General features: G+C 37.9%; 1 protein-coding gene across 3 annotated transcripts in view; it reads left to right on the top strand.

Moving 5' to 3' along the window:
* The window catches only part of OTUD4 (OTU deubiquitinase 4), a 47,209-nt gene that overhangs the window by 17,115 nt on the left and 5,599 nt on the right, over nt 1-24,495 (top strand). The window contains exons 7-20 of one of the 3 annotated variants that reach the window (XM_003928008.4): nt 2,523-2,655; nt 6,336-6,390; nt 6,629-6,746; nt 6,840-6,904; nt 9,690-9,784; nt 11,870-11,970; nt 12,081-12,267; nt 16,127-16,289; nt 18,126-18,249; nt 18,566-18,621; nt 19,712-19,792; nt 20,814-20,952; nt 21,503-21,763; nt 23,153-23,193. In XM_003928008.4, the coding sequence (XP_003928057.3) occupies nt 2,523-2,655; nt 6,336-6,390; nt 6,629-6,746; nt 6,840-6,904; nt 9,690-9,784; nt 11,870-11,970; nt 12,081-12,267; nt 16,127-16,289; nt 18,126-18,249; nt 18,566-18,621; nt 19,712-19,792; nt 20,814-20,952; nt 21,503-21,763; nt 23,153-23,193 (1,619 nt within the window). The remainder of the gene's footprint in view (nt 1-2,522; nt 2,656-6,335; nt 6,391-6,628; nt 6,747-6,839; nt 6,905-9,689; nt 9,785-11,869; nt 11,971-12,080; nt 12,268-16,126; nt 16,290-18,125; nt 18,250-18,565; nt 18,622-19,711; nt 19,793-20,813; nt 20,953-21,502; nt 21,764-23,152; nt 23,194-24,495) is intronic. The other 2 variants (XM_010338631.3, XM_074396856.1) reach the window with 2 other exon arrangements.

Here is a 24,495-nt window from a genome sequence, read left to right on the forward strand (position 1 = left end):
ACAGGAGGAAAGGTAGCTGAGCCTGGTGGTGCAGATCTGTGGTCCCAACTACTTGGGAGGCTGAGGCGGGGCATCACTTGAGCCCTGGAAGTCAAGGCTGCAGTAAGCTATGATTGTGCCACCACACTCCATTTTGGGCAACAGAGTGAGACCTTGTCTCAAACTCAAACAAAACCAAAAAAAAAAAAAAAATGAGAAAAATGGGAGGAAAGGGAGCTTGTAGCTAGAGGTTGACTTGTAAATGCCAACTTTTTTTTTTCTGCAGTAATTTCAGTAATAAAGATTTATACGCATCTTTAAAACTGTTAGTGTATAGCTTGAAAATCCAAATGAGTGAGCAAATAAACATTTGATTGTATTTGGCTCCACGGCAGCATTTTGAACCTTGGCACTACTGACGTTTTGGGCCAGATAATCCTGTTTTAGGGCTCTCTTTTGAACTTTAGGATGTTATGTAGCATCTTTGGTTTCTACCTAGTGGATGTCAGTAACATACTCTCCTATTGTGACAACCAGAAATATCTCCAGATTTTGCCAAGTGTTTCCTTGGCCTATGAATTCCCCTTGCCCTTATTCTGTTTGAGAATTAACTGCTATAGCAGAGCAGTGACTCTTCCTACCAGTTTCTGTTATATCATCCGTTCTGACACAGCACAGATCAATCATATAAAGCAAGTGACAGCTTTTTTCTCTGCTCTTAAGCTAGTGGTAACCAGTAAAGATACGTGTAATACACTATTTTAAAAAATTAATCCATTTTAAGATTTGAAAGTCTGGCCTCTATACCTTGGGCTGTTTCATCTCCCTCTCCTAGCTCATTGCAATCTGGTATTTCAGCTTTGGAAGAGAGCTCCTAGAGCTTGTCTTTCCTGTGCTTTTAAGTGCCTATGGTTTGGGTAATACGAGGGCTGTAACTCATGTTCCTGGAATCTGGAAGAAAGATCGTCTTTAAGAAGGAGGTCTCTGTGGGAACTCATTTAGAGGTGGACACCCATTGTTTTTTTTTTGTTGCTGTTTTTTAAGACAGGGTCTCGCTCTGTCACCCAGACTGGAGTGCAGTGGCGTGATCTTGGTTCACTGCAACCACTGGCTTCTGGGTTCAAGTGATTCTCCTGCCTCAGCCTCCCTAGTAGCTGGAATTACAGGTGTGCACCACCACAATGGTTAATTTTTGTGTTTTTATTGTAGTGACAGGGTTTCACCATGTTGGCCAGCCTGTCTTAAACTCCTAACCTCAAGTGTTCTGCCTGCCTTGGCCTCCAAAGTGTTGGGATTATAAGCATGAGCCTCCATACCTGGCCCCATTGTTGATGAATTGTTAGTACATTTGTTTTCTTTGTGTGTCTTTTTTTTTTTTTTTTTTTTTTTTTGAAGACAGTCTCATTTTGTCACCAGGCTCCAGGCTGGAGTGCAGTGGCGCGATCTTGGTTCACTGCAACCTCCACCTCGCAGGTTCAAGCAATTCTTCTGCCTCAGCCTCCCAAGTAGCTGGGACTAAAGGCGCACGCCACCACGCCTAGCTAATTTCTGTATTTTTAGTAGAGGCAGGGTTTCACCATGTTGGCCAGGATGGTCTCGATCTCTTGATGTCATGATCCGCCTGCCTCAGCGTCTCAAAGTGCTGGGATTACAGGCGTGAGCCACTGCGCCAGGCCAGTACATTTGTTTTCTTAAAGCTCATTGTAATAACACCAAATGAGAGTCCTAAAATCCATGTATTTTTGAATTTTTGTTAAAATATATTTCCCTATATTCAGGACTGGAGTTTTTAAATTTTACTTTATTTAAAGCAACAAAGTATCTAAAATATGCTTCTTTCTTTCAGTGGCTGCTGAGAGTATATTTTGTAACAGCTTCTTTTTTAGTTCTTTATATAAAATTAAAATCTGGAGCTAGATTATGTAGTCAAACATCCTTTCTATAGAAACCTGAGAAGCGCTTGTCCAAGGTTACAATTAGTGGGAAAGCTGAGACTAGCATCCAAGTCTTCTGACTTGTCAGCTAGTATGTACTATATTATATTCCTCTTTCTAGCAATTTTAATGCTTCTTACTGTTTTTCATCTAAGTCTCTTAAGATTGGGTATGTTGTATGACATCCTTAAGTCTCAGTTTCCTTATCTGTACAATCAGAATAATGCTTCACTGTGCTAGGATTAAACATGAGGATGTATACAGGTGCGTACCATCAAGTATGTGGAATGTAGTAGTAATCATTGCTTAATATATGTATTTTGGCTTTTCCCATTGTCATACTTGTTGCACAGTTGTGATAGTGTTAGTTTTAAAAATGGCACTGTGTTTTGCGATTATTTTAAACTACTTAACTTCACTTACAGAAATTTTAGTTGTAGCCCAGGTAACTTTCTGATTAAATTATGTTATTGACCATAAGATTTTGCAGATATCTAGTCAGGATTATAAAAGCCTGAGCAATAGAAAATTAAAAGGTTATGGTCTGCTTCTGTTTTAAAAAAATTGCTTGTAGTTAATGTTAGCAAATCTGTCTCTCATTAATTGCAGCTCTCCTTTATGAATTGCTGTATGAGAAGGTATTTAAAACTGATGTTAGTAAAATTGTCATGGAACTAGATACATTGGAAGTAGCTGATGAAGACAACAGTGAAATATCAGATTCAGAAGATGACAGTTGCGAGTAAGAATGAAATCCTAAAATATCTTCTTAATGCCGTACAAGGAAACATTTAAGTAAATGTCTTTACAATTCAGTAAATGTCTTTGCATACATATATTGAGGTGTTAATGGTATTCATAAAATACAGCAATCTGCAGAATTTGCTTTATCCCTGCCACTGATTTTACCTAATTTCTATTATGGGCTGTTTGTTTTGAAAGTTGGTGTTTTTGGTTGATGAGAATCTACACCTGTGCAGTCTAGACATGTATTTGTAGAATAGATTGGTCCTACTTATCTGTGTGTGTATTGTAAAATTTTAAAGTAAGTTAACTTGTTAATTGTTCACATACCCAGTAATGAAATAAAATGGCCGTTTTGATTTCCTTCACTTTCTTTTATTGTTTTCGTCCTTATGTAGTGGCTCTTTTTAGCTAATGAAAGTTCCAAAATGGGGCTATGAGTATGTGAACACCTCTGGGTGATGCCTCTGTGTAGGTTGTGAGTAAATACATTTGAACGTCGAGTCTCTGAGGCTTAGCTTTCTTTTTCACACAAGACGTGTAAAGTAGTGTTTAAGACGTTGGGCTGTGGTTTCAATCATGGCTTCCTGCTAACTTGACTTGACTTGGGGCAAGTTACTTAAATTCTCTACAAAGCCTCAATTTCAGTACTCTAAAATACTTTGCATAGATAGAAATATTGCTCTATGGTTTTCATTAAGCACCATGTCATTAAGCATGGGGGACACTGGAAGAGAGCATGACTAGCTTGTAATTAATTACCTGTGATTGGGGTTGAGGAACTTCTAGCACATGCCCTTTGGTTGCTGTGGGTGTTAATGGTATTAGAAACACTGAGTCTTGTATGGCAGTTGGCAGATGAAGTATAGAGTAGGGGCTAATAAGCTGGAGAAGTTTACCAGAGAAGGTACAACGGGTATGTAAGATGTGCTTACTATTGTGTTTAGTTTTTCTTTTTATACTGTACTATTATTGTTCTTGGAATGTGGATTATCTTTTCATTGCATTATTAATTTTTTTTTTTTTTTTTTGAGACCAAGTTTCGTTCTTGTTGCCCATGCTGGAGTGCAGTGGTGTGATCTCGACTCACTATAACCTACACCTCCTGGGTTCAAGCGATTCTCCTGCCTCAGCCTCCCCAGTAGCTGGGATTACAGGCCTGCACCACCATGCCCAGCTAATTTTTAGTAGAGATGGGGTTTCTACATGTTGGTCAGGCTGGTCATGAACTCCCAACCTCAGCTGATCTGCCTGCCTCGCCCTCCCATAGAGCTGGGATTACAGGCGGGAGCCACTGTACCTGCCCTTAAAATTTCTTTTTACTTGATCATTTCTGACTTAGGCAGGACAGGGCTTCAGTTAGGGAAGAAAAATGCTATATAACCATGACAAGGTAGATAGGCATAGTATAGTAATAAGGAGGGAAGACCAAGGATGTACTTACACTCTTGTGCCTGTTATTCTTTTCACTGGGGGTCTCTTAAATATTGCTGCATTTAAAGATACAGACCTAGGGACTGAAAACTAGAAATTGATTCAGTAAGGAGGATTTGTAGGACAGAAGAGTACATGTGGGTCCAAGTCGGAGACTCTCTCACCCCATCTCCCCTTGCCTTTTCATCACTCTGTTCAGCCTTAGTAGCCCTTTGTCCACCTCAGGATCTTTGCATGTGCTGTTTTCTGCCTGGAATACTAAGTAGTCATATGGCTTACTTTCTCACCACCCTTCTTTATTCAAAAAGACATCTCAGGAAGGCCTTTCCTTATCCTGTTTCTTTTTTTTTGAGACGGAGTTTCGCTCTTGTTACCCAGGCTGGAGTGCAATGGCGTGATCTCGGCTCACCGCAACCTCCGCCTCCTGGGTTCAGGCAATTCTCCTGCCTCAGCCTCCAGAGTAGCTGGGATTACAGGCACGTGCCACCATGCCCAGCTAATTTTTTGTATTTTTAGTAGAGACGGGGTTTCACCATGTTGACCAGGATGGTCTCGATCTCTCGACCTCGTGATCCACCCGCCTCGGCCTCCCAAAGTGCTGGGATTACAGGCTTGAGCCACTGCGCCTGGCCTTATCCTGTTTCTTACTTTGAGGCTGTGTGTTCCTTCTCATGCTTCTATGAATAGATAGCCATGACTGGGTAATTTATAAAGGAAAGAGGTTTAATTGACGCATAGCTCCACATGGTTGAGGAGGCCTCAGGAAACTTAGAACCATGGCAGAAGGCATCTCTTCACAGGGCAGCCGGAGACAGAATGAGTGCTAGCAAAGTGCCAGCAAAGGGGTAAGCCGCTTGCTTTTTTTTTTTTTTTTTTTGAGATGGAGTTTTGCTTTTGTTTCCCAGGCTGGAGTGCAGTGGCACCATCTCGCCTCACTCTAACGACACCTCCCTGACTCAAGCAGTTCTCCTACCTCAGCCTCCCAAGTAGCTGGCATTACAAGTGTGCACCACCATGCCTGTCTAAGTTTGTATTTTCAATGGAGATGGGGTTTCACCATGTTGGTCAGGCTGGTCTTGAACTCCTGACCTTATGTGATCCACCCGCCTTAGCCTCCCAAAATGCTGGGGTTATAGGCGTGAACCACTGTGGCCTCTTTCTTATAAAACCATCAGATCTTGTGAGAACTGTCATGAGAACGGCATGGGGGAACCACCGCCATGATTCAGTTATCTTCACCTGGTCTTGCCCTTGACATGTGGGGAGTATTACAATGCAAGATGAGATTTTGGGTGGGGACACAGAGCTCAACTATTATCAGCCTACATCTCAACACTCATTTTTTTCCCCTACTTTTTTTTTCTCCTCATAGCATTTATCAGCATTTAACATGCTAATTACTTGTGTAGTTTTTAATCTGTTTGTGGGCAGAGCTTTTGTTCTCTTAAATGCTAGACCCTAGTACCTAATACCACAGTCATCCCTTGGTGTATGCCAGGGGATTGGGGCTCTTGAGTATACCACAATCTGTGGATATTCAAGTTCTGCAGTGGGTCCTGTGAACCTGTTTATATGAAAAGTTGGCCCTCTGTATACTTGGGTGTCAGATCCTGGGAATACTGTATTTTCAAATGCTTTTGGTTGAAAAAAATGTGTAAGTGGACCTGCACAGTTCAAACTTGTCGTTCAAAGGTCAGCTGTGTATAGTGCATGGCACATAGTAGATGCCCAAGTACTTACTTGAGTATATGAATGTGTAGATATGTATGCGGCAGTGAATTCAAAGGGCCGATGATGGTGCTTTCATTGTGCTGAATATTATTTAATGTACAGTATTTTTAATGAAAGTGTTGTCAATTCTGCCAATAGATACTTTTGTTGTAAATAGAGTATTTTTTTAAAACGAGGCCTCATGTGTATATTGAAAGGATGTTTTTACATTGTTTTGTAAATTCAATTATTCTACCCACCCATATTTCACAGTTTATTTTGTTTTCTTATTGATTACTGAGCCAGTTAGAATTACTGATGTCTTTGACATCTATCTTACGTATACATATTTGCTTATATATACCCTTTTATATATAGATACACTTATACTAAAACTTGTATGACATCTCACTGGAATATAGTTCTGACATTTTGGAGCATAGTTCTGACTTTGAAGACTTTTAGATGAGATTAGAAGGTAATTACATGCAAATATCTTTTTCTGCTTCTAATTGTGGTTATTTTTCTTTATAGGAATAAAACTGCTGCTGCTGATGTGAATGGATTTAAACCTTTGTCAGGGGATGAGGTATTTTTTTTTTTAAGTGGTTTTAACTAGTTCTTTAAGCATATAAATTTATTAAGTTTTTTCTTTTTTCTGATACATTTCAGTCAAGTTAGAATCATCTACTAAGAAATTTATTTGGTGACTTTGTAATTTTTTCAAGTTTCTTTATTCATTTGACTTTACTCTTACATGTATCTTAGACAAAAATGTTTTAAAAGCACTTATGTGTTGATTGGACTTCCTGACTTTCTTTGTTTAGCAGCTGAAGAACAATGGGAACTCTACTAGCCTGCCTTTGTCTAGAAAGGTTCTTAAGTCACTCAATCCCGCAGTCTATAGAAATGTAGAATATGAAATTTGGCTGAAGTCTAAACAAGGTGAGTTAAAAATCCGCATTTTCCATAAATTTGCTTTGTAGCACTTGAAAATAAGTCAACTTTATATTATTACTGATTTTTTTTTTTAACCAGCTCAGCAGAAACGTGATTATTCCATTGCTGCTGGCTTACAATATGAAGTTGGAGACAAATGTCAAGTAAGTGACTTGTGTAAAAGAAGAGATTTTACTTGAAACCTTATTTTTTCTAATAGGAACGGAGAATACAGCTGAGGTATGAATGTGTTGTTAATTTCGGATTTCAGAATATATTTATCATGTGTATACATTTTAATAGTTTACAAGTATTCAGGTTTTTGATTCATTTGAATACATTGCCAAAATTGTGTGTATCCAAAACCGTGGCATCCATCACATGATCTTTAAAAATAATTCAGCATTTGGTGTTACTTGGTTCAAAGAAGTAATAATAACATTTCAGATATTTAGGTATTTTTGTTCAAATAGGCTGAAATTGATTGAAAATTAACTTTATAGGTCATTTAGTTTTGTTTATGAAAATCATGTTGGGAGATTTCTATACATACATAATGTTTACTATTGGACTGAGGAAGGAAAGTGAACCACAGAGGAGTTTTTGCCAATTAATTTGGATAAGCAGCTGCCCTGGGTTTGAGTAACTGATTGTTAAAGGAAAAAGTTGGATTAAAATCAGTTGTTTCTTAATTTGGTAGTCAACCCCCTCCCCAAACACCCAACTATTCAGCAGTGTCTGGGGACATTTTTTATTGTCACAACTGGGAGGATGCTACTGACATCTAGTGGGTAGAGGCCAAGCCTGTGGCCAAACATTCTACAATGTACAGGACAGCCTCCCTCATCTCCTTCTAACAAAGAATACCTAGTCCAAAGTGTCAATAATGCTTAGGCAGAAGAAACCCTAGGTAAGATAATTTACGGGGTCTCTTTTCTTGTTTTTTTTTTTCTTCTTTGTTTATGGAAAAATATTGCTGTTTCAAAAACAAAAACATAACCCCCACATACACAGACGATGTTATGTGGAAGTTAGTTCTCATCAGAAATCATTTTCATCAAAAAGTATTGCCTTTGAAAAAAACTACTTTAAAACAGTCATTGGCAAACATTTCTTCTTGACTTATGGAGGAAACACTCATTTACTTTAAATCATAATATTCTTATAATATTATCATATTATGTGATAAATTGGTTTATGTGAAATCATCTGATTAGCCAGGGTTTTATCTGGGACATCAACCATGGACGTTATCTTCAGAACCTTTAATAGTTCTGATTCTGGGTATTTAAAGGTGAGGGAGAAGAGAACATGATTCATTGAGATACTGTGTTACGGGATTGTCTGCTCTAATTGTAGAAGGGAATTGCGGAAGTTTTTACTACATTGTTGGGGAAAACTTGAAAGAGAACAAAGGAGATTAAATCCAGGATTTAAAGGCCTCTCTCCCTACCCTTCTCAACAGAGAAGAGAATATGGCTTATGCTGTATCACTAAAGTTGTGTTGTTTATTTTAAATCAAGCATATTTCCTTTGAGGTTGAAATTGCTTTTGGTAAAGTAGGTGTTTTGATAAAATAGATAGTAAAGCACATACTTTATTTTTTTTTCCTTTTTAGAGTATTTTATTTCCATTTCTACTACTTGACCATTTTATTTGGATAACATTTCATTAAAATTTTAAGAAACTGAAGTGACTGACTCTAAGGTGACTTTTGTTCACTGAAGTTAGGTGTAGTTTAAACTTTTGATTAAAAACTAAGTTCAGAAAAAATTTATTATGAAACTTTTGGAGGAAAAATGTCTGTTGGACTGATGAAGAATGAAATATCAGATTGAGAACTTTGATTTACTACTAAAAGTGGGAGGTTGCTTAAAGCATTGTCCTGTATGTGGGCAGATTACCGATAGGAAGAAACCTTAGGCTTATTAATCACTCTTTTATCATAGATTTACCTTTGGGTAATGCTAATTGTATGCTAGAGAACAGTTAATGGATCTATTTTTAGGGATAAAAAAAGATCACAGTTGCACATTTTTAATATAGGAAAAATGGGAAGATAATAATAGTTGCTCTCATTTGTAGAGTGGTTGCTGTGTGCAAGTTGGTATCCTTTATGTGTATCCTGTGCACTCTCATTCCATCTCCATGAGTTCTGTGATGTAGGTACTATTATTAGCTCCATTTTGCATTATGAGGAAACTAAAGGGAGAGAAAAATAACTTGCCTGAGGTCATATTGCTGGTAAGTGGAAAAGCCAGGCCTGGAAGCCTGGGGTGTGTGGGACCACAGCCCTGCCTTCAGAACCAGGACATGTTGCCTCTTTTGTTTAGAGCCTTAACAAACTGTGCTTCTACTTTTTGAATAATTTAGAAAATTAGTTTAGAAAAAAATTTAGAAGAACAGAGAAGAAAAGTTTTTTTTTTCTTTTAGGTAGGAGATAGGTCTGAGAGGTTAAGGAGATGGATTTTATTGTAGACCTTTTTGAACTTATACTTTGTTTTTACTGACAAACTTTATTTTCTGTTTAATTAAAGACTAAATTTTAAAAAAACTGGCTGGGCGAGGTGGCTCACGCCTGTAATCCCAGCACTTTGGGAAGTCGAGGCAGTCAGATCACTTGAGGTCAGGAGTTCGAGACCAGCCTGGCCAACATGGTGAAACCATGTCTCTGCTAAAAATACAAAAAAAACCCCACCTTAGCTGAGGGTGGTGGTACATGCCTGTAATCCCAGCTACTCAGGAGGCTGAGGCAGGATAATCCCAGGCTTGAACCAGGGAGGTGGATGTTGCAGTGAGCCGAAATTGTGCCACTGCACTCCAGCCTGGGTAACAGAGCAAGACCTTGTCTCAAAATAAAACAAAAACCCCAAAAAAACTAAAAACTGAAGATTAATGCAAAGGAAGCAGATGACTGATGTTTTTTTTTCACTTCTGGAATTTTGACAGGTTAGGTTGGATCACAATGGAAAATTTTTGAATGCAGATGTTCAAGGAGTTCATTCTGAGAATGGACCAGTTTTGGTTGAAGAACTGGGAAAGAAGTATGTACTAATTTTCAGCTAAGACATTTACTGCTTCTTTGCTGGGCTCGGTGGCTCACGCCTGTAATCTCAGCACTTTGGGAGGCCGAGGCAGGTGGATCCAAGGTCAGGAGTTCGAGACCAGCCTGGCCAACATAGTGAAACTCTGTTTCTAATTCAAAAAGAAATAATAAGAAAAAAAAAGACATTTACTGCTTCGTCCATTTAGCCTAATCATGAGCATTTTAAAATGACCCTCTATATTTGCAAATTTAATGAAAGATATTGCCCGTGTATAGAAAATATATTTGGGCCAGGTATGGTGTCTGATGCCTGCAATCCCAGCACTTTGGGAGGTTGAGGTGGTTAGATCACAAAGTCAGAAGATTGAGACCATCCTGGCCAACATGGTGAAAACCTGGTGTCTCTACTAAAAATACAAAAATTAGCGGCTGGGCGCGGTGGCTCACGCCTGTAATCCCAGCACTTTGGGAGGCCGAGGTGGGTGGATCACAAGGTCAAGAGATCGAGACCATCCTGGTCAACATAGTGAAGCCCTGTCTCTACTAAAAATACAAAAAATTAGCTGGGCATGGTAGCGTGTGCCTGTAATCCCAGCTACTCAGGAGGCTGAGGCAGGAGAACTGCCTGAATCCAGGAGGCGGAGGTTGCAGTAAGCCGAGATTGCGCCATTGCACTCCAGCCTGGGTAACAAGAGCGAAACTCCGTCTCAAAAAAAAAAAAAAAAAGAAAATTAGCTAGGTGTGGCAGTGCATGCCTATAAGCCCAGCTACTAGGGAGGCTGAGACAGGCTTGAACCTGGGAGGCGGAGGTTGCAGTGAGCCGAGGTCATGCCACTGCACTCCAGCCTGGCAACAGAGCTAGACTCTGTTTCAAAAATAAATAAATAAAAGTATATTTGTTCTGACTTCTAAAAAAGTAGTAAATGTGCAAATTAGGATTTTGCACATTGTCAGACATTAAATGAAGATTGTTTTGTTACTTACTATTTAAAATGTGCCATTGTGCACAAAGGCAGTTCAAAAAATTGACTAGATTGTAATATGGAAGCTTTGGAGGGATTCATTTTAAATTCATTCAGTACTGCATTGCATGTAGTTAGTATTCAGTCAGTGTTTGTCAGATGGAATAGTAAAATATTGTTGACTTATGTTATAGAGCACCTTTGTTTCAGTTGCTGCTGGTCTTTATTAGAGAAAAAGGTAGTAAGTCACACCTTAAACTTTACTGGAAAAATTTAAACCTACACAAATTAAGAACAGAATCCCAGTCTGGGCGCAGTTGCCCACTCCTGTAATCCTAGCCCTTTGGGAGGCTGAGGCAGGCAGATTGTTAGAGCTCAGTAGTTCGCAACCAGCCTGGGCAACATGGTGAGACCCTGTCTCTACTAAAATACAAAAAATTAGCTGGACATGGCAGTGTGCGCCTGTAGTCCCAGCTACTTGGAGGCTGAGGCAGAAGAATTGCTTGAACCTGGGAGGTGGAGGTTGCAGTGAACCGAGATCATGCCATTGCACTTCAGCCTGGGTGACAGAGCAAGACTCTGTCTCAAGAAAAGAACCCCAGTATAATCAACACTGCAATTTTTGAATCCCAGTATAATTCAGCACCCATTTTTAGCAACTCAAGCATTTGGCAGTATTTTCTAGTCTATTTTCCCTAATACTTTTTAAAAAAATAAAATGAAATTGGCATATCTTGAAGGCAATTCAAACATCACACCGCATTTCTCCGGTAGATGTTTATATGTGCCACTAACAGTATAAAGACTTCTTTTCCTGCCTTAACAACAGTACCATTATTATATCTAACAGAATAAGTCATTCTGTATTTATTTAACTTTTGCTTAAATTGTGATTTAGGCCTCCTTTTTTAAAATTAGAAAATAGGCTTTTGATTTATGTCATTTTATTTGATTAGAATTACATCTGGATTGCTAAATGCTGTTTGTACTTAAATTCTGATTTGTTTTTAATGTAAGAAATAAAACTGGAAATTGTTATATAGGCTGAAAATAAAAATGCAGAATATTTAGGTATTCTTACTAAGGTATTTTAAGCTATCACAAGTTTTCCGTCTTTGAAGGCACACATCAAAGAACCTCAAAGCACCTCCCCCAGAAAGCTGGAACACAGTGTCAGGGAAGAAGATGAAAAAACCTACTTCTGGACAAAATTTCCATTCTGGTAGGAGCACATCAAGCTATCCTTCCTTTGGGATTGGGGTGGTGGTACTGGGGGCTGTTTATAATATAGAATTATGAATATTATGATGTGCTTTTGGGTTCTTATCACAGATACGGATTACAGAGGGCCAAAGAATCCAAGCAAGCCAATAAAAGCCCCATCAGCACTACCTCCTCGACTGCAGCATCCTTCAGGAGTAAGACAACATGCATTCTCTAGCCATTCTTCAGGGTCACAGTCTCAGAAATTCTCCAGCGAGCACAAAAATCTTAGCCGGACACCCTCACAGATCATAAGGTAACCTTATGGAATGCAAGAGAAGTATAGAAGTCACATAAGAGGCATTTGTTGTATTTGTCACATTATGTGCATTTAAATAATTTTAACTTTTTATTCATATACTTGTCCCTAGATTAGTATTGAAAACATTTTGGATAAACATCATGTGAGGATCGCAATTCTTTATAATTCTCTTCGAACAAACCCAGGAAATATATATAGCGAGACCTTTACTTTTTAGTAATTTTTTCATTGGTTTAGGAGATCTTATTCTAGCCCAATCCTATTCTCGCACTTAATTATTTACTGGTGGCTTGTAATATGGTAAATACTGGATTCCAGATTGCATTCTCAATTCCTTGGGAGGTGAGGATACTTCCATTTGTACAAGAACTTAAAGCAGCCCAAATTGTTGTTTTACTTTGTTCTGATAAGTTTCGATTGTGGTAATGTCTCTTTAATACTGAATAGGGGCTACAATTTTAGGTCTGAAATTATGAATATCAGCATTCTGACTAAATATCCAGAGACAGATGAACTTTTAGGTTCATAATTTTCCTATGCTATGTGGGAATTTTTCTCTAGTCTACCCTTTCTGTTGAGTAATTTTACAGCCCTTAGGAAGAGTTTATTTGCCAGGCGCTGTGTCTTAATGTTAAAACTGTCTTCATCATGCAAATGTGGCCTTGTTTCCAGTGGAGTCTTCATAGGTGACTATGACCAGTATCTTTCCCATTCAAGCACCTTCAATTGCCTGAAGAGCTGTAGCATCAGCTTATGTGCTTGCTAACCGTTACTCTGGTCTTTAGTTCCTTTATTTCTGGCATTTGGGTGTTCCCTTTCTTGTGAATACACTTAACGTTTTGTCACTAAAAATGTATAGGCTGGTGTGAAGGTTGTGAGTTATCTCAGTTGATTGATCACAGTCAGTTGCAGATCAAACTCTTGATCTGCACCCCTTCTCAATACTGTAGTTGGCTAGTCTTAAAAAGAAAGAAAAAAAGGTGTTTTATGTAGCATCTTCAAGACAGAATTGTAGGTTCCTAAGCCAACATTTATCAATATTAGTTTCTTGGGGCTGTTGTAACAAAGTACCACAAACTGTTTAGCTTAAAACAATAGAAATTTATTTTTTCACACTTCTGGATGCTAGAAGTCTGAAATCAAGTTGTTGCAAGGGCCGTGCTCTCTCTGAAGGCTCTAAGGGAGAATCTGTTCCATGCTTATCTCCTGCTTCTGGAGTTGACTGCAGTTCTTGAGGTTCTTTGGCTTGTAGGTGCGTCACTCCATTCTCTGCTTCCATCATCATATGGTGTTCTCCCCATGTGTCTGTGTCTGTCTCTTTTCATAAAGACATTAGTCATACTGGTTTTAAGTCCTACCCTATTCATTATGACCTCCTCTTAACTTGATTACATCTGAGAAGACCCTATTTCTAAATAAGGTCATGTGCACAGGTACTAGAGATTAGGAACATGAACATCTTTTTGAGAAATATAGTTCAATTCATAACAAATAGTAATGATTCTAACCTGTTACATTACCTCTCCCAAACAGAATTTATGCCACTAATCAACTAGTCATGGCTGAAGTTTGTTGTTTGGACATTGACCAAACTCCAGTAGCCTCTGGTGGTAGCTTACTCAATGCACGAAAAGGATCTAAGATACTAACTCATCTTGAATGCTAACTTTGGAAACCCAAAAATATAAAGTAACTATAGGAAGGTCATAGGCTGAAATTAATTGTTTAATAACATTCTTATTTTTTGATAGAAAAGCAACATTCTTTTTCCTTGAACACAAGGGTACTCTTAATGATTTAAAGATTATAAAAGAAAATACAGACTACAAAATCAAGTTAAATAAACTTGTTTATCATGAACTGAATATATAATCCATTGTTTCTGGTGTTCTAATCGACTATGAACTGGTGCAGTACTCAGATATCTTGTACCAGTAATACTTTTAATCAACAGTATTTTTAATACTGTGTTGTAGAGAAGCATATCTTACTAAGATCCTTTTTTCTCTGTTAGCTATATTTGTTACTTGCTATATATAAACACTTGATGGTATGTGACAGGGCAGTGGTAAATAATACATAGACATGAAACTTGAGAGGTATTTTTGACATTGTGACTAATTACATTCGAACATAGTGGTATTTGCAGTTTATTAGTTCAGTATGCCTTCTCCACTGTGTGTGTGTGAGTGAATTTTACTAATGTATTAAAACAGATCTAAGAATTTTGTTGAATATTTAAGATAATTAAAAAATTAATTATCTTAAATATTAATTATAATAAATAATATCTTAAGTAATAATATCTAAAAATTAAGATAATTAAAAAATTATATATTATATAATTATATAATATATAAAATCCTAGTCGTTTTAGGATTTTATAGCTAATAATCCAATTGATTTAAGCCCAGTAGAGTTCATCTTCACTTTGTTTCTAATCTTTACCACATCACTTTTGAATTGCTTCTAGTTATAGAGCAAAAGAGAACTGTAGTGCTGGATATGAGATTTTCATGGCCTCTTACTTTTTCCAGTGTTTTCCTCTTGATATTGTCTCTTCCTTTGGAAGAAACACAAATATAACAAAAAGATCAAGCAAGATTGCCATATATGCTTTCATTAATGTGGGTATCCAGGAAATACTGTAACGGAACATCTGTCTTCAAGCTAGATGAAAATAGAAAGTAGTAGCTTCTCTCTGTGGTAGGTTAGGATGAGATGAAGGCCATATAGTAGTGGTCATTTTTTTTGGGAGATAGTGGTAAGGTAGTGCTAATTTTCCAGAGACTCTTGACAGTTGCTGAGTTCTCTTGAAAATTTTTTACCACTAGGATTTGGGAGGGATTGGTCTAAAATTTTTGAGAGTCCAGATTTGCTACCCTGCCTGTTTTCATCAATACCATTGGGGTTGATATCTGTCCTATTGTAATTAGAGTGTGATTATAAGTGGGACTATGTAAGGACATGAAATGGCTATTATGGCTATTACTTATTTCAGAGGCAAAAAATGTCAGATGATATCATAGTGCTCTATTCTGTTGAGGAGGATAATATATATTTCTTTGTACTGTGACAAGGTATTTTTCTTAGAGGTTTTAGATTTTCATTTTCCACTTTTGAAGAATTGTTAGACATGATTAAAGTAGTATTCATACTGCCTTTAATAATTATAACCCATATCATACATTAGGGTTGCATTATAGGGCACTAAACTCTATTCATGAATTCCTTGTCATCCTTTGTTGGCCAAAATTTGTTGAAATGACAGCAGTCTTACCTATGCAATTGGCATCCAGGCCTGACATGTTTTAGTTTTTCTTTTTCGGCTCGCTGTCTCCCTGGGTGGTGTAATAAACAAGTGGGAAGATGGTCCACAGAACTAAAATGTCAGTTCTGAAGTGTCAGTTCTAAAATGGTCATTGAACCATTCCCCTTTCCTTAGAACAGAAAATGAGAATGCTTTTGAGACCTAAACTAATAACTTTCCCTTTGTTTTGAGAATTCTTAATGAAAATATAGGAATATGGTATAACAAGTATATATAGTGCTTACATTTCTTCCTGATGAAAAGAAAAAAACTCACTCATTTTTCTATCATTTGGAAATGTTTTTTTTCTTTCTCCTTCTACCTCCCATTGTTAAGTTTGTCTTCTTGATTCTCTGTAAGGTAGGCTAATGCTACAGGAGCTTCTGTTTGTTCAACATTTATTAACCAGGCTGCCAAAAGTTCTAAAATGTCAATGTAGCTAAATTAGTAAAATATTTATGTTGCAAAATAGAAAATTTTATTTTAGGTACTCAGTACAGTGTGTCTTTTTTTTTTTTCTGACAAGAATGTTTTATTTGACAGAAAACTTGATCGTGAAAGAGTTGAAGATGTTGATCATGCAAGTCGAGAATCTAACTATTTCGGCCTTTCCCCAGAAGAGCGCAGAGAGAAGCAAGCTATAGAAGAATCTCGTTTACTCTATGAGATTCAGAACAGAGATGAACAGGCTTTCCCAGCCCTTTCTGTATGTATGAAAAGACATTTTAAAAGTTACTGTATGGAAGTTTCTCTTAATATAGTTTTTATATTAAACCATAGTTCCCAATGGTAAACTAATAATTTTTAAACTGAAGCATACTTTAAAGATCACATTTTTTCACATTTTTCTTATTTTTCCTTTTCACATTTTTCTTGAGGAATAGGTGGTCTAGAGATATTACTAAAAAGTTGGTAACACGGTTGAGGCAAGTAAACCGGTTTGTTCACTTGTAGTGTTTAGTGTTTTCTTTTGAATTAGAACCTAATTTGTTAGCAAAAGAACTAGGTAGTAGAGGTTCACGATTTAGTTAATCCATTACAAGATACAGATAGAATATTAGGGAGCCCTTTTGAGAGCTGTCTTTCAGGGTGTTCACTGTTGGAGGTGGTAGCACATATCATCCTGTGGCTTTGTCCTTTCTCCGTGTGTCAGGCACTGGGCTGTGGTGGATGCTTCTATGATGAAAGAAGTGTTCTCTACCTTCAAGTTTCTTAACTTTTTTGGGGAAGTCAGAAGGGAAAACTTGTCATGTAGAGTGAAGTATATGCCCTGTGAGGTGGGTTTGCTGGCAGCACAGAGGAGGGGTACCTAATTCATTCTCATGTCTGGGAGCCTGTGCCTGTGATCTTTTACGTCTTGGTAAGTTGTACCCAAATGACCTACGATCCAGAATGGTGGTTGGACACTTTTTCTCTTAAGAGTAGATTAAATAAACAATGGAGTGTTACAGGAGGCTACCCAGTATACTGCTATAAAACATTAAAGCCCCACACACTCAGTCTGTCTTCTGGTCTCTGTGGACTTCTTTAGGGGTTTTAGAAGGAGCTCAGTTGAAAACAGCTGATCTGGAATTGCAGTTTAATCTGGCACAGGCTTTGAAGTTTAGGAATTATTGGAAGAAGTGCCTGAATCCATTTAGGAATAATTGGAAGTGCCCAAATTCATATGTAAATAAGCATCGTTTATGTGCTAAGTACATTTATCTCTCATGTCATATGTGTTATGATATAAATAACTACAAATTGCTTAAGCTTGTATTCATACCTTTTTGCATTTTTCAGTTAGTGAATTGTAAAAGTACAACTGTAATGTGGGGACAGATTGTGAAATTTCTCTCGTTAAGAATGGGGTCTTGCTTACTCATAGTTTTTAGACTAAGGAGTTTGATACAGACTGCTTTTGATAATGACTCAAATTTGTTTTTTAGAAAACTCCTGCTAGAGAAGGCTGAGATCCTCCTGTTAGCGTGTGGAACATTTATTCAGAACGCCGAAACAGGAACCTAGAACCTTCAGTGATAATTTAGCTTAACAACCTGACTTATTTCAGTCCCTGATCTAATGCAGAGTTTAAGTGATTTGCTGACGATCAGTAAGCATTTCAGTGATAAGAATCCTAGTGCACTGATTCTGCTAATTTGTACTTAGGTTCTTCCCAACTCCCCACCAAACAAAAGTGGCTCTGCAATGGCATTTTTGGAAAGTTGGCACACAAGATGGTGGTGTTTTTGTAAAGAAAAGTTGCAGGGTAAAGGTTTGGTCATGTTGGCTTCCTGAAATAGGGATATGAAGATTAAGTCTACTAATCTAGGCTGAAATATGATTGCTTAATCCTTTTGACTTACTGATAAGACTATTAATCTAGAGTGTATCATTAATTATGGAGCCTACATTCCATCTTCTGTAGTTTCAGTTGAAACATACAGGGCGGTGAATTTTGAGACTTTTTAGAAATCTGAAGAGTAAGATTAATTACAGGATTTGTTCATATATTTGTGGGTCAATCTTTACCACAAAATATTGTGTTTTGTTCTTTTTAAAGAGCTCAACAGTCAGTCAGTCAGCTTCTCAGAGTAGCAACCAGTGTGTCCAGAGAAAATCATCACATGTAAGTGATAGAAAAGGAAGCAGGCGGAGAATGGATACAGAAGAACGAAAAGACAAAGGTAAGTTATCTCATCATTCGAAAGCAAATGCTAGAGATCTCTTTAGATGACTGGCTTAATGTTAATATATTTGGAAGAAAAGACTTTTTAAGTTGTTAAAGTAGTTATCCAATGTCACATATTTTGAATGTTGTAGAGAAGTGTTGACTTAAGCTAAAGCATGTTAAATGTTATTCTAAAAACTACGTGTTCAATGACTAAACATGGTTCAAATAGTACTTTCGTTTTCTTCTATCTTTGTATTTTGTTTTTCTATATTCAGACATCAATCAGAATAATAAACCATGATGTCTTTTTTTATCTTGATCTGCTACAGACTCCATTCATGGACATAGCCACTTGGATAAAAAACCCGAACCAAGCACATTGGAGGTAAAAGTTTTAAACACTACTTGCATCTTTTCTTTTTTCTTTATACTGTGATAGTGTAGTAGGAAGAAGTGGAAGAAGGTAATTCAAAGTTTTATAGCTGTGTATTAGGAACGTAGAAAAGCAGGGAAAAGACAATGGGGATTGAGAAGTCACTCACAAGTACAACAATTTATTTTTTTGAGACAAACTCTCACTCTGTTGCTAGGCTGGAGTGCAGTGGTGCGATCTTGGCTCACTGCAACCTCCGACTCCCTGGTTCAAGTGATTCTCCTTCCTCAGCCTCCCAAATAGCTGGGATTACAGGCATGCACACCTAATTTTTGTATTTTTAGTAGAGACAGAGTTTCACCATGTTGGCCAGGCTCTGGTCTCAATCTCCTTACCTTGTGATCTGCCCGCCTCAGCCTCCCTAAGTGCTGGGATTATAGGTGTGAGTCACCATGCCCGTCCTAACAATTTCTTCAAGGTACATTAGGATGCCCTACCTGCATTGTTAGAAAGTAGCTTTTAGCCAGGCATGGTGGCTTACACCTGTAATCCCAGCACTTTGGGAGGCCGAGGTGGGCAGATCACCCGAGGTCAGGAAGTTCGAGACCAGCCTCATCAACATGGAGAAACCCCATCTCTACTAAAAATACAAAAGTGGCCGGGCATACTGGCGCTTGCTTGTAATCTCAGCTATCAGGAGGCTGAGGCAGGAGAATCGCTTGAACTCGGGAGGTGGGTGGAGGTTGCGGTGAGCTGATCGCACCATTTCACTCCAGTCTGGGCAACAAGAGCTAAACTCCATCTCAAAAAAAAAAAAGAAAGTAGCTTTTATTCTCTCTAGAGTGATATTTTTAAAGGACAAGAGCGTACTGTTTGAAGCCTTACCTCCAGTGAAAATTGCCCAGTAGTTTGATGTAATAAAGATGTGCAGGCAAAGTTAAGCCTACCTGTTGAAAATAAGATATAATTAGAAGAAATAGTCAGTGGTGAGAGGGTTCTGTCAGATCTAGGTAGGGTGAATTATAAAAGGAAGCCATCAATTATTCCAGAATGCGGGTCTCTGCTTCTTTGCTAAAACTTTACTTCTTTTTGGCTTCCAAAGAATATTACCGATGATAAATATGCAACAGTTTCATCACCATCAAAGTCAAAGAAGTTAGAGTGCCCTTCTCCTGCAGAACAAGTAAGTACATTGTTGTATTTAACATTGAATGCTCCACTGTCTGGGTTTCTTTGCTCTCTATATAGGATCATTTAAAAATAGAAAAGATTCTAATATGGGAAATGGGAGAATTTTTTCTAGCATCACAGTTTGGGTGTGGTTATGATTTTTAAATTTATTCTGAAGTTAGTCTAGAATGTTCTCGAAATTTATGGAATGTAATAAAAATAACCATTTTCTGCACATTGAGAGCATTCTTTTGAATTGATTTTGAATATATTATATTTGTTATTATATTTGACACTTTGTATTACTTTGGTGGATTTGCTTGAAAGTAAGGTTTTTGAAGGGAAACTGAATTTCTCCTTTATTTCAACTTAAAAGAGCTGTCTTCATCATTAGTAATTATTTGGGAGGGAATGTACTGATTGAAAGGTTTGAAAAATACACATTAAAAACATACCAATTTACACATTGCATGATGAAGAAATGGTGTTCTAGCAGACATTTTAGTTCTTAATCTAATACAAGAGTAGAGAAAGTTAAATGTTAAATGCCTTTCAACCAACATTCTTCATATTGGTAAGAAAGCATATAGTTGTTTGAGGAGTTTTTATAATCATCATAAATTTCAGAATTTCAATGATTTTGCTCACTTGCCTTAAAAGTATTGTGTTGTATTTAACTCTGCTAGTGGATAGGTGTGGTGGCTCACGCCTGTAATTCCAGCACTTTGGGAGGCCAAGGCAGGCAGATTGCTTGAGCCCACGGGTTTTGAGACTAGCCTGGGCAACACGGTGAAACCTTGTCTCTATTAAAAACTACAATCCTCGTTGGTAGGCAGCCCTTGGTTAGGATCAAATTTGTTTACAAATTATCTTTAGCTACTGTATGTTTTTCTTTTCTAAGACTATAAGGTCTGTTTGTATTTCATTTGTATAAAAGACAGGCAACTCAGGATACTTCTGCTGGTTAGAATTAATGTAAAGCAAAATGACCTCTTGTCTTTTTCTTTCTTCCCCCACTCACCCCTTTCTTGAAGAAGCCAGCAGAACATGTGTCTTTGTCAAATCCAGCTCCCCTTCTAGTTTCTCCAGAGGTACATCTAACTCCTGCGGTGCCTTCTTTACCAGCCACTGTGCCAGCCTGGCCAAGTGAACCTACAACTTTTGGACCAACAGGTTAGAGAAGGGTTTAGAAAATCTAGCCAGCCAACCAACAAATGCCTTTTTAGTACAAATTCTTGAGTGCAAGTTTGACCTCCGAGCAGGGTTAGGTATGTGGAGCCTCACAGGGCTTTCTGTGGTATTCTGCTTTGCTCTGCTTCTGGTATGGAAAGACTGTGTTCATTTGGGGTTGTAGTCATCTGATATATGCCTTCATAATCTCAGGAGCATGATTTTTGAGCTGGTTGCTTTGGTTGCTCAGCGCTAACTAGCACCACGGTTTAATGCTTTCTCCATGGGCCAGTTCTTTATGGCCTCATAATGAACCCCTTGACCTGCCTGCCCCATCTCCTACGTGTTACTATTAGAAGACATTGACTCAAAGCTTGTGTCTTGGGCATATTTCTTCCTTTGTGTCCAGGAGGGCCCTTGGTTGATGCTAAAGGTATCACCTTAGATTGGCTGCATCAGTTATACAGCATTCTTTATAGGATAATGTAAGCATATTTGTAGAGAATTATTTTCACCTTTTGTGATTTTTGATTCCTTTTCTTCTCTTTTGTAGGTGTCCCTGCTCAAATTCCTGTTTTGTCAGTGACACAGACTTTGACCACTGGACCTGATTCTGCTGTATCCCAAGCTCATTTAACACCCTCTCCAGTTCCTGTGTCAATACAGGCAGTTAACCAGCCCTTGATGCCTTTGCCTCAGACATTGAGCCTTTATCAAGACCCACTCTATCCTGGGTTTCCTTATAATGAAAAGGGAGATCGAGCCATTGTACCACCTTATTCACTGTGTCAGACTGGGGAGGACCTACCTAAAGGTGAGCTCCTTCTCTAAGTTCACATCGACTTTACCAAGTCCAAACAGGCTTAGCGAGAAATGAGATCTAAGTAGAGGTCAGAGGTCTGGTTTCTCAGTAAGCTCAGGGACGGGAAGGACAGGTCCTTGAGCTTACTGAGAAACCAGACCTCTAATAGCTCAAGGTTTGGCTATTAGTCATTCACTCTTGTTTCAGCTTGATTTAAATGTATTAGAAAATGTTTTTTAGTGTTTCTAGCATACTTTTTAATGCTAATATGCTTAGTAATGATACCACCTGTCTTTTTTTTACATAAATGGACTTGAAACCATTTTGAATTAAGATCATATTAATTTAGTTAGATACCTAAACACTATGGAGTTTTCTCAAAACTGGTCTGCGTTTTGGAACTAACACATGCATGCATCCATGAAAAAGTTACTGAGAAAAGCGAATATAGTGTGTAGTGGCTGTTAAAGTACTGTATTCAATATGTCTTATTTTTGTTTAAAAATTCTTTTAAAATTTGCTTTTCCCCTTTATTTTTAAGGAACTTACCCCTCCCCCATTTATAGTTTGCAAAATTTTATGTCTGTAAATCTACTAGAGTAATGCAGTGACTACTGTATGCTCTTTACCTGGATTTATGTGGATGATTTTATTAGTAGTGTGTCTGTGGATAAAAGGCTCATGGTAAATGTATACTTGGAATAATATTATTCTACTAATCATGACAGTATTAAGTTAGGTTTTATGTTGATTTTACCATTCTCCTCAACATTTTTATTTCTTAATTTTTAAACCCCACAGAAGAGTTGAGAAAGAAAGCACCTAAATGTCCTTTACCCAGATTTAGTTTTAATAAGATAAAAATTTTAGTTTAAGCCATTTTGGGATTTATATGCTAACAGACAAAGCATATTGAATCTGGAATTAACCTTTAGAAACCTGTTTTTAGGTTATGTTTTATGACAGCTTTTTTTTTTTTGAGACAGAGTCTCACTCTGTTGCCTGGGCTGGAGTGTAGTGGCATGATCTCAGCTCACTGCAGCCTCCACCTGCCTGGTTCAAGTGATTCTGCTGCCTCAGTCTTCCAAGTAGCTGGGACTACAGGCACATGCCACCACACTCAGCTAATTATTATATTCTTTTAGTAGAGATGGGGTTTCACCATATTGGCCAGACTGGTCTTGAACTCCTGATCTCATGATCTGTTCGCCTCAGCTTCCCAAAGTCAACGATTATAGGCGTGAGCCACCACAGCCGGCCATTACAGTTTTTATCTATGATTTGTATCACAGGCTAGAGAAAACAATTATCATAGGTAATATTGTCTTTAGAACTATGTATTTCATAAGGATGATTGAAAAAAACTGCAGATATATAATTTTAACAAATGATTATTTTCAGATAAGAATATTCTTCGATTCTTCTTCAATCTTGGTGTGAAGGTATTTACATTTTATCATCTTATTTTATTCATTAATACTGTTTTAAATTATGTAGTGTTAACTCTTAATCCTGTCAGTCAGTAAACTAAAGTTTACTAAATCTCATCATTTTAAAAACCAGCATTTTCAGTATTACACAGTTTTTTTTTGGTGCTAGTAGAGGCTCCTGTTTTTACTTGCTTTTTCTCTTAACTGGTGATGCCTTACCTTGTGAGTATATTCAAGACATAGCTGCATCTTTGGGCAGCCTAGTGGAAATGCACTCGCTGTGGAATTTATTTGATATAAATCTGGGCATGAAGTTCTGCTCCATCACTCTTCAGCTGAATTTCCCTGGGCAAGCCATGTAGTGTATCTGAGCCTAGCCTTTTTCATTAACGGAATGGGGGTAGTAATCTTTACCTGCCTCAGTTATTGAAAGGATCAAAGGAAATAACGTGTATATTCTCCTATGTAAGATAGTGTAGTTGTTCACTGGAAGAACAGAGGTATCCTTTGGGAAGTGGTCAGCCGAGAAATAGCTTTTCTTAGGTTGTAGTACTCTGTCCTTTCTAATGCCAGGTTTTCTCCTGTCCTGGATTCGTTTTTGTAAGTTCTAGACAGTTAAACTATGAAATGAGTGCTCTACCTTAGCCTGCTGACCACTTTTGTAAAAGGAAATGATTATTTTACCATCTGCTGCATTAATTGCTTAATTTTATATTTATTTAATGTTGACTTTAATTGGTTAGCTAAGTAGCTGGTTATATATATATATATATATATTTTTTTTTTTGAGACAGGGTCTCATTCTGTCTCACAGTCTGGAGTGCAGTGATGCGATCTCAGCTCACTGCAACCTCAGCCTCCTGGGTTCAAGTGATTCTTCTGCCTCAGCCTCCCTAGTAGCTGGGATTACAGGCACGTGCCACCATGCCTGACTAATTTTTTGTATTTTTTTAGTAGAGACAAGGTTTTACCATGTTGACCAGGCTGGTCTCAAACTCCTGATCTCAAGTGATCCACCTGCCTCGGCCTCCCAAAGTGCTGGGATTGAGCCCAATAGGTGTGAGCCACCATGATGTCTGGCCTTTGTTTTCTTTTTGTTTTTGTTTTTTTTTTAGAGTTTTGCTCTTGTTGCCTGGGCTGGAGTGCAATGGTGCAATCTTGGCTCACCGCAGTTTCCACCTCCTGGGTTCAAGCAATTCTCCTGCCTCAGCCTCCTAAGTAGCTGGAATTACAGGCATGCGCCACCATACCCAGCCAATTTTATATTTTTAGTAGAGACAGGGTTTCTCCATGTTGGTCAAGCTGATCTCGAAC

This window comes from Saimiri boliviensis, chromosome 3 (genome assembly GCF_048565385.1).
Source record: "Saimiri boliviensis isolate mSaiBol1 chromosome 3, mSaiBol1.pri, whole genome shotgun sequence".
Lineage (NCBI taxonomy): Eukaryota > Metazoa > Chordata > Mammalia > Primates > Cebidae > Saimiri > Saimiri boliviensis.